This window comes from Anguilla anguilla, chromosome 17 (assembly GCF_013347855.1).
Source record: "Anguilla anguilla isolate fAngAng1 chromosome 17, fAngAng1.pri, whole genome shotgun sequence".
Lineage (NCBI taxonomy): Eukaryota > Metazoa > Chordata > Actinopteri > Anguilliformes > Anguillidae > Anguilla > Anguilla anguilla.
In genome coordinates this window covers 24,490,365-24,500,598 of record NC_049217.1, presented here as the reverse complement: position 1 = coordinate 24,500,598, position 10,234 = coordinate 24,490,365, and the positions used below count along the sequence as shown (strand labels likewise).

Sequence of the window (10,234 nt, the reverse complement as noted above, 5' to 3'; positions counted from 1 at the left end):
CGCGTCACACCACTCTATTTATTCGCATTAAGACAGTGAACGCAGTGCACTCCCAAAGTACCCGCACTAATCGTCTCCAGTTTAAGGGTTAACTAGTAATACACAAATTCCAGTTTCAGTTTTCCTTGAAATAACACTTTATCATACTGTCGAGGCAAACCAGGCCATTGTAAAAACCAAAATTTATTACCGTACTTTTAGGAAAGCCAGTTTTGCCTAGTTAAGCAGGAATATGCAGGTGTAGCTGCATGGATTCTTTTCTATGTTTTCACACCACGGTATTAAATTAACGCAATTTGTTGAATATGCTGAAAGGGAAAAGGCTTTTTCAATATAACACCAGAGAATACCAGTGACAGGTACCAGGTTTATATTACACAGTTATGGCATGTACATCGGTAATCGTTTCACTATTAGTTCTTATATTATATCCATGTACGTCAGAAATATTAAAAGCACAACAGTGCTACCTTGTGGAAAATATAAGGACTAACTAAGCTACCAATAAGTAAATACTAAAAAAAACAAGCACGACCCTCTGCTTGTCACGTAATTTTAGATTTTGACTGTGATTCTCATAAGGACAGCAAACCAAAGACGCTTAGCCTTTGCAATGCTTTTGGAGCATCATTACCGTTATCACAACCTTAGAGTATGAACACAACATTATTTTGTCAGGTTCCTCTGGGGAGGCTAGAGAAATGACAAAGGACCGCTAAAGAATATTGGATCCCAACTGTTAGTAGCATGAACAAACGCCTGATTCATTAAATGCTCCTTCGTGGCTGTTAAATTATTTAATCAAATAAATTAAGCAGTTACATTCGAGCATAAATTCAAGCGCATCTGATGAAGGAAGTACTATTAATCTCAGTTCCAAAGGATAACGTGGACAGTCTGTCTCTGCTTACTGTCGTATAGGTGTCTAACCTGCGCCGGTACGGTTTGTGAAGGCGAATCTGTTTTGCGCAGTCGCAAAATCATGTAAACATCAAACGGGCAGCTGGGGTGTGGAAACCGGTGTAGTTACAAAATTCTAGAGCGAAAGATTACATTGTCATAACTGTCATAGCGTGTGTTATGTGTGTGTTAAGTTTTAGTGGATATTGTAAAAAGTAACATGAATGAGGAATGTACGTTTCGTACTGTGTTGTCCTTTTTTAGGGAAGAGGACGTTATACTAGGTTTGGCAGCTAACGCTAGCAAGAGTTGAAACACACACAGCATAATTCGGCAAACCTGCATTTTGCTGTTTTGTATTTTCTGTTAATTTCTGTTTTTTTTTTTTTTTTTTACATAACATTAGCTAGCTAGCTAGCCATTGTTGAGTCTCTTATTACCGGGTGGAAAGCTTGCCATGTTTGAAAGATAACGTTAGCATTAGCTAGCATTATGGACCCTGTCTAGCACTCGATGAGGAAGGGCCCAACACAACGCCAGCAAAGCTGTAGAAACAGCTCGTTTTTCACCAAGCTGCAAGTTTGTTACATTTTTAGTTTTAATAGCCAATTCTTCTGATGTTAACGGAAAACCGGTAAGTTGCATAAATCATATTTTCTTCTAGCCAAATAATCTATTCACCTAACGCTATGAGTCTGACGCTTAACAATACAATAGGTCAATATGTAGCTAGCTAGTTGCGTATTAAAACCGGCTAGCTAATTAGACTAGACTAGTTAAGTTAATGTTAGATTTGTCACTGGCATGGTAACTTGTTAGATGCGGTTCAGAGTCTGGCGATTCTTAGCTGCGTTACGTTAGCTACGTAGGTAGACTAGCTCGTGTTGGCTTGCTTTCGGTTTGTAGCATGACTAGCTAACTTAGCTGTCGCTGTGTTGTGAATGCATGTCTGTTGTGTTCCCACCGATAATTACAATGTGGACAGTGATATTGAAACTGTAGGCTGTCTAGCTAAACATTTATTTAATTAAAACATGGACTACCTAACACCATCTGGTTAGTCACCATACGACACTTGTTGCATTAGCATAACTCTGCTAGCTAACGCTAATACGCCGCCAGTGACTTGCATTTGTGGCAGCATACAAAAACTAACGATAACGTTACTTAAAGCATTTTAGGCCAACTTGTCCAATACTAGCTAGTTACTAAGCTAGCTGCTATTTAGCTAAATTCATTTTGCTGTACAAATTAGTTTAGTTCGCGAATTGCAATCCCCATTCGGCGGCGGAATATTACAAGATGCTACAGTGTATCCACTCGAAAGATGAAAACGGAGACATTTGAGTGTCTGTGAGCATAATGTGGTGAGCATGGGTTCATGAGATTTCTGGCTTGGCTGGAATGACAGCGCTTTATTTGCAATGTACACTGAATTACGACCTGTTCCACATTTTAATTACGGCTCTTCAGTTATATCCAATTTGTTTCTAATGATGTGTTGAATCTTGTGACAAGAGCAACTAGTTATAAAAACAGTCTTCAGAATTGCAACAACTGCGTTTCATGTTTACATTCGGTCTAACTAGTTTGAGTTTATTGTTTCCTCGTTTCTTGCAAGTCACAAGTCAAACTTTATTGTCCCATTAATGTACATTTTGTTGTGGACAGGTTTAAAAACAAGACTTTATCCATGCCGAGAATACATGTATACATTCATTCTCCACATACTTTCTGTCTGGCCACCAGGCATTTCTGCAGTTGATTTAACCAATGAAAATAAAATAAAAATCTGCCGGTGACATTAAACCTTTTATTTAATATATTAAAAGAACACTTTTTTTAAAAGATATTTAGCAAAATCTTACATTTTAACCATTTACTGCATGTGAAACATCCACTTTCACAAATTTTCACAACAGGAAACGGAGGCGCAGTTGTGGCCATGACGACGGAGAGCCTCTACCTCAGGCCAAGAGGTCAGGCACAGGTCACCCACTCTTCCCTGAACTGGGCAGGGATGTCTGGGATTCGGAGGTAAGTACAGTTGTTAATGTTTTTGGAAAAAACTATGCAATTATGTGTGTGTAGGCACTCCTTTCTGCAATGTCCACTATCGATTAGGGAGAACATAGGCAAGTGATCTCCTCAAAAACACTTGCTGTTAGCTGCTGCTTCTCATCACACCACAGTTTGCAAGTCCTGAGTGATGCAGGGTGGTTAAGCTGAATTGCTTTAATTAAATTTACTAGCTATGCAGTGTGTTGTATACTCAGCTTAGCATGGACAAGGGCGTCTGGTAATCAAATGTATAAATAGAGATAATGAAGGACATGGAGGAAGAGGTAGTCTTGGACTCATCAGCGCACGCTGGAACTGTGGTGGACGAATAAAGAAGGCAGCAGTGGTTACAAATGTCCTAGGATGTGTCCCATCCTAGGCTAGCTTTCTCCTTTCCTTTCCCTTCCCTTTCTTGGCTTTGTCTCATATGTACACTGCCTCCCTGTAGTCTTCCAGCAGTGATTGCAGTGCTATAAGCAGTCCAGAGGGGGCAGCAGGGAGCAGCGGCGGTGGAGGCGGCAGCAGCAGCACCAGCCTCCAATGTGGGTCGGACAGCAGGGGGAGCCACTGCGCCGGAGGCCCCTGCAGCCCGGGTGGCTCCTCCCACTCCACCGATTCGGGCCCCATGAGCCAGGGCCCCTACCTCCACATCAACCGCATCCTGCGCGAAGCCCACTTCCACAGCCTGCACAGCCGCGCCCCGCCCACGGACACATGACTCCGCCTCCATGGGGGCAGGGTAGGGGGTACCACGGCCAGGGCTACAGAGAGGAAACCCACCTCCCCCCCCCACCCTGTGCGCGCCTCTCTGCAAGGCTTGGGGGGAGATTGAGCACCGGGCACCTCAACCCCACCACCTCGCACAACTTCCTGTCAGGCCCTTCTTCTGTTCACGCCCATTAACTTCCAGTAGTGGGCGTGTCATTTCTCAGTAAAAAAAAATAATAAAAAAGAGAGTGCATCAACGAAAGAGCGTAAATACCGTGTGCTAACATCTCCATTTTGCTTTTACTTCTTTTTTCTGGCCATGCCAGTTATCGTGCTGTGTACAGAGCCCCAGCAGTGTGTGATTAGATTAAAGTGTGAGGGAAGGAGGGAGTGTTGCTTGAAAGGGATGGAGAGAGTGAGAGGCAAGGATGTTCCCCTCGCTGGAAATCGCGCAGCATCAGCAGCCCTTCTCTTGACGTCATTGGGTGACGTTCTCTTGACGTCATTGGGTGACGTTCTCTTGACGTTATGGTGACACTGTGACCAAATGGGTAACGGGACCTCTTTACAGAGAGACTCTTCCCATTTGCCACAGGTCTTTGCCAAAGCCGGTAACTTAACAACCAGTCACTCAAGCTTTACCTTTGATTTACGGTTTCCTGTGATGGCTCCTTAATGTCCTCCCCTGTCCAATCAGCTGCGTCGAGACTAGATGTTGTGGGAGGGGCTTAATGGGTCTTCCAAGTTTGGAACTGGGGCCTCAGGGTTTTGCAGCCAGCTGAGAGGAAGGGAGTCTTCCTCCCTGTCCGTCATCGTTTAACACTCAGGCTGTGCGCAGAGAAGGACCGCGAGGACCGCTCACGGTCTCACGGTCTCAGCTCGCCCTAGTCTGGCGCATTAAATAAACACGGGAGGGCTGGAAATCTCAGCGCTGGTCACCGAGCCGTACTTAAATCCCTTGCCGCCGCCCACCCCTCCGACCCCCCCGGTGTCCGACCCGGTCCTGTACGCAGAACGCCTTGCCCGGCCCCGCCCCGCTCCGCCCCGCTCCCGTGGCTGTGTGAGGCAGCCCCTTGATTGACACTGACCTCTGCACTGTTCAGCCAGAGTCCCAGGGAGCGACCGGTCACTGTGTGCCCTGGCCCCGAAGCACTGGTCCCGACTTGGCACAGGCCCCCCCCCCCTGTCTTACCCCCTCCATCAGGGGCCCGAGGCAGTTCAGTTCTGTGGTTGGCACTGTGTTTAAGTACTTGCAAAAATCAAAAGCAACATTTGATTGTTATCATTAATATTGAGTTTTTGTATTTAGTATTGTACATGATGAACCTCCTATCAGACGTCAGAAGTTTAGAATTCTTTTAAATCCACCTCTTGCATTTTGAAATAAAAATAGATGTTTTTAAATGATGTTTGTCTTTTTTTTATCACAAGTGGGGCAATACGGAAGGTGTTGTGCAACTGTGCTGCAAATGCAGGATTTCATTTTTCAGACACTTCCCCAGATTGGCTAACGCATATTACACTTTATATATTCAGTCCATTTAGACAGCTGGAAGTTTTACTGAACCAAGTCAGGCTAAGTACTTTGTTCAAGGGTGCAATGGCAGTGGCCAAGCTGACAATTCAGTCTACAGTCTTTGAGTTACCAGCCCAGTTCCCTAACCGTCATGCTGCACTTCCGCCCGTTATTAAAATACTGTAGTCTGAGCAACCTTCCGAAAAGAAAAAAAATGTATAGTTTTTCCTCTCTTTTCTGGAGGTTGATCAGACTACACTGTTTTGCAGCAGTGGAAGCAGCAGTAGGGGCAGCAGTGGGAGCAGCAGTAGGACCAGCAGTGGGAGAAGCAGTAGTCAGAAATATTGCACAATAACTGTGCTGTGTATTGACAGTCGTTTTCCTGTATGTACCACTGAGGACCGAGGCAACAATGGCATTCTAATTATCCTAATTACTGTGGTCTTTGGGCATGTGCTCATATTCAGGGCAGCTGACAGCGTAGCAGTCCGGTCTGTCACCACTGTGTTGTAACTGGAGCCCATCTGCCTGATATGCTGGGTGAGGTAGCAGCCCTGAGGCCAAGATTCAGAAAGTTAAAAATAGTCAGCCTTATTAACGTAGGGAGTCGTAGAGATGATTAAGATGACAGTAGAGCGTGTCTGGTGTGGTGAGCTTGGCTTCGGTGGATTCAACGATCTCTGACTCCTCCACAAAAGCCTGGCAAGGATCCCCATACAGTACCCGTGTGAGAAAATGCTTCTTTTGTCAATGTTGAACTGACGTGCCACACAAGCTCTGGTGCTCAAAGCACTTTGAATGGGCTGCATTAAACCATGACTTCCACTAGATGTCAGCATAAACTCAACCTTCAGGAATCAGGGAAGCCAACCTTTATGCTGATAGCGGGTGTAAGAATTTAGGCTGCATTCAAACTCTCTAAACTGTGGTTTTCTGTGCTGTTTGCATCATACAGAGATGGAAACAGTTCTGCCTACTGTTAAACTGGGGATGAAATGTAATTTCCCAAAGACCTCTCTGTATGTGTGTCGTGAGTGCGTGCATTGTGTGTGTGTGTGTGTGTGCGTGTGTGTGTGTGTGGGTGTGTGGTTGTTCAAGCCCTGCTATCGAGGTCCAGGGTCCATTGCAGCTGCTGTTGCTGAGCCAAGAGGGGGGTCCTCACCTAATGTTGTTACTGAAAATACTCTCAGGTCTCTCTTTTGTGTCCATCTCAGCAGGTGGAGGGCAGAGAGAGAGAGAGAGAGAGCACTCAAAGCCTAGGTTTGCCTCTCGGGTGCTCGCTTGGGCAGGGGGTGGGGGGGACAGTGTGGGACATAATGAGAATCTTAGCGGGGGGGTGGGGGGCGTGGGGGGGGGGCTCTACCATGGCAACAACAGTGAGACGGGACAGGATGAGAATGACGCCGGGCCAGCCACCTCCACCAATCAGAGAGCAGCTCCCGTCTGGCAATGACAAAAGGGAGAAGAAAAAAAACAGCATCAACTTTTATCGCTGGCGACACAAGAATATGAAGCTCACGCCTTTGTTGCTATAGGAAGTAAGCCGTGTCCAAACCCAGGTGGTTTACTCAGCTGGAGCTTATCTCCATCCTGTGGCTGCACCTCATCCCCGCCACCAACCGCAAGCAGGGCACCTTCCCACAATGCAATGCGTCTCTTTGAAGCGCAGCGGGGAGACTCAGCAGTTCTCATTTTTAAGGTTGTCTCATCTTGGGGCCGAAGTAAAACTCTGCGCCCGGTGTTTGGGGAGACGGTCCAACCACAGCGCCAATGAGCTGGTCGCGTTGCTTTCTTCAGCAGCTCCTTATCTGAGCGGTACTTTCATCCCGTCCCATGACAGGACGCACACTGTCACTGATATGCCTTTACGACTTTCTCCTTGTTCTTAGCTGCTGTTTCCATTATCCCAGCAGTGACCGTCAAAGTTGAGCATTGCTCACTGCAGTGAAATCACGGGTGCAAGTTTCAGACAGAGGTCTAGGGCGTGATATCAGACCACAGTTACAACGGTGTTTCTCGCTCTCTCTCACATCTCTTTCTCTCTCACACTTTCTCATTCTCTCCCTCCCTCTCTCACTTTTTGTTTTTTTTCTTTTTCTCTCATTTCCAGTTTAAACTCTCAAATACAAACGCACACACACACACACACACACACACACACACGTGCAGGCAAGCACACAGATGTTTCTGCACAGCTGCCCTCCTTATGGTGGTAGGAACAGGAAGCGGCTTTGGCAGGGGGTGTCTGTAATGATAAATGGCTGCTGTCGGACAGTTGGGTAGGGGGGTGGGGGGGGTAGGGGGGGTTGGGGGGGTAGGGCAGGGCTGAATGGTCAGGTGTGTACATATACATGGAGCGGTTCTGGTTTTCACCAGTCCTTTTTTCCTCTTCCCCAGAACCAAACATCAAGAATTTTATAAATCAACGCCCCCTCCCCACCGAGCGATGGGGTGAGCCTTCATATTGTTCTCCCTGGGATCCCTGTGTCTTTCGCCTGGTATTTCATCCTAGAGTCACATCCTTTACTCCACCGCTCCGTGAAAGCCTCCTCCTCCCTCATTTCCATGGCCACCTAGAGCTGTGGGACACCCCCACCCCCACCCCCCCCTCGCCCCCGCTTCCTCCTCCAGGAAATCTCCAACCCGGCTCCGCGTTTTTGAGATTGCCGCCCTTGACCTCGACTTTGTGAAAGAAAGAAAGCCCTTCTTCTCCTCTCCTCTCTGTCTGTGTGGAGCCCTACATGTGGTAGTCTGCAGATCTGCTGTCCCTGGTGGGGTGGGCAGGGCGGGGCGGGGTGGGGTGGCGGGGGGGGGACAGTAATGTGCTGTGGGTCACAACGCATTTGCTTCAGTGTCTCCGTTTTATGAGTCCTTATTCAATTTCACACAATGCCCAGTGGAGAAAATCTACAGTAGACTACTTTCTTTACAGGAAAACCACAGACCGCAGAAAAAGGCCCCGACTATTAATCAATTCACAGAAAAAAAAACATCCACCCCCGCACTGAGCAACTCCAGGAAAGGCACAATCCTGACTCCTCCAAAAAAAAAAATCATACCCAGTTCTCACGGTGCAGCGACAGGCAATCATTCCCACATTCAGCTTGCTGGCTCCCCCTCTTTCCTTTCTCCATCCCTCTCCCTCTCTTCCTGTCTTTTATATCTGTTCCTCTCTTTCTCTTTCTGGCTCTTTCTCTCTGTTTGTCCATGAGCTGTTTTCAGTAACCCTGCAGTGGGCCAGATTCTGTCTCATCCTCCTGGTTGAACCCTTCTGGGCCGAACCCTGGCAGAACTTGGCCGAACGTGTCTCAGCTCCACTTCCCAGAATGCAGCTGCAACCGTGGCAACCATGTGGAAGTCCCTGTGTTGGTGGTGCATGAGTGGGAATGGGAGTGGGTGCAGGTGACACTTTAAATTCACTATGTTTTAAGATTCTACAGAGAGGCCTCGCAAAAAGAGATTATAAATTCACGTCTTAAATCAGCACGGCCGAGAGAGAAGTACTGTGCTGTGCAGATGATGATGCCAGTATCTTCCTGTTGGCTGTGTGCTGCGTGTGTGTGTGTGTGTGTGCATGTGCATGCATGCGTGTTTCTCTGTCTGTCTGTCTGTCTATCTGAGAGTGTGTATGTATGAGTATGTGCGGGAGAGGGAGAGTGTGTGTTTGTGTGTGTGTGCATGTGTGTCTTCATTTGTCAAGCACTCAGCATGTGTGTGTGCATGGGAGAGAGTGTGTGCATGTGTCTGTGTGTGTGAGAGAGAGTGTGTGCACGTGTGTGAGAGAGAAAGTGTGTGCATGTGTGTGTGAGAGAGTGTGTGCATGTGTGTGAGAGAATGTGTGTGTGTGGGAGAGAGTGTGCATGTGTGTGTGTGAGAGAAAGTGTGCGCATATGTGTGTGTGCGCGCGTGGGAGAGAGTGTGTGCCCTTATTGCTCAAGCACTCAGCACGTGTGCATGGGAGAGAGAGTGTGCATGTGTGTGTGTGAGAGAGAGCGAGAGAGAAAGAGAGTATGTGCATGTGTGTGTGTGTTAGACAGAGAGTGTGTGCATGTGTGTGTGTGAGAGAGAATGTGTGTGTGTGTGTGTGTGTGTGTGAGAGAGAATGTGTGTGTGTGTGTGTGTGTGTGTGTGAGAGAGAGAATGTGTGTGTGTGTGTGTGTGTGTGTGTGAGAGAGAATGTGTGTGTGTGTGTGTGTGTGTGAGAGAGAATGTGTGTGTGTGTGTGTGTGTGTGAGAGAGAATGTGTGTGTGTGTGTGTGTGCGTGGGAGAGAGCGTGTGCCCTCATTGCTCGAGCACTCAGCACGTGTGTGTGTGTTTGGCAGGATTTAGCAGATGTGTGGGGGTGGGGGTGAGATGGGCAGACTGTAGAGAAAGGGTGCAGGAGTTGGGCTTGGCTGGAGGGCTATTGCTGTGAAGGAGGGGGTGGTTTGGCAGCTGACCTGTGGATCAAAGCACAGAGACTCAATATCCTGCTCTGACATTCAGCTCTACGTTCCGTATGCAGCACTTCCGCCCAGCAGGTGCCGTTGGCAACAGGAGGATTTCCGGCACTGTCCGTGGGCCACCTGTGTTCTCCCTTTGACCACGCATGCCCCTCTGGCACCAGAAAACCAGAAGCTTCAGCTTTTCAGCTTCAGCAAAAGCAGAGAGAAAAAAAATTATGTTTACACTAAGCAGACACTACTATCCAGAACAACCAACACGGGTTACATTTTTACACGCCGTACAAACCGCTGGACACTCACTGATGCAACCCAGGTTTCGCATCTCGTGAAAAGACGCACGAGCAACAGTGGCACCTGTTGCTGTTGTGGGAATCGAACCCACCACCTTTGAGCTACAAGCACAGTTTCCTAACCGTTATATTTACACTGCCGTCCACAAAACAAAATATGTTCTGCATTACAGAGCTTGATATCCTGCTGGCAGACAGAGGATCTGCGGATGAGGGTCTGGCTCCTTTCATGACTACAGCGTCCGACTGCGAATCACGCACCCCCCCCCCCCCCCCCTTCCCCCCCCCGCACAGCAAGCGCCGCCGGACGGCC

General features: G+C 47.7%; 1 protein-coding gene across 2 annotated transcripts; it reads left to right on the top strand.

The window, feature by feature from the left end:
• The first annotated feature begins 964 nt into the window (after positions 1–964).
• On the top strand, positions 965–5,076 carry LOC118217343 (protein FAM104A-like). Of its 2 annotated transcripts, none has more exons than XM_035399259.1 (3): positions 965–1,534; positions 2,823–2,937; positions 3,410–5,076. In XM_035399259.1, the coding sequence occupies exons 1-3, from the start codon at positions 1,518–1,520 to the stop codon at positions 3,677–3,679; spliced, it is 402 nt and encodes a 133-aa protein (XP_035255150.1). In that variant the 5' UTR covers positions 965–1,517; the 3' UTR covers positions 3,680–5,076. The 2 variants fall into 2 exon arrangements, with proteins under 2 accessions (XP_035255150.1, XP_035255151.1); XM_035399260.1 differs by lacking the exon at positions 965–1,534 and adding an exon at positions 1,575–2,267.
• Positions 5,077–10,234: the final 5,158 nt, after the last annotated feature.

Coding starts and splice junctions, on each gene's coding strand:
- LOC118217343 (XM_035399259.1), top strand. Junction 2,938..3,409: donor GGGATGTCTGGGATTCGGAG/GTAAGTACAGTT, acceptor GCCTCCCTGTAG/TCTTCCAGCAGTGATTGCAG.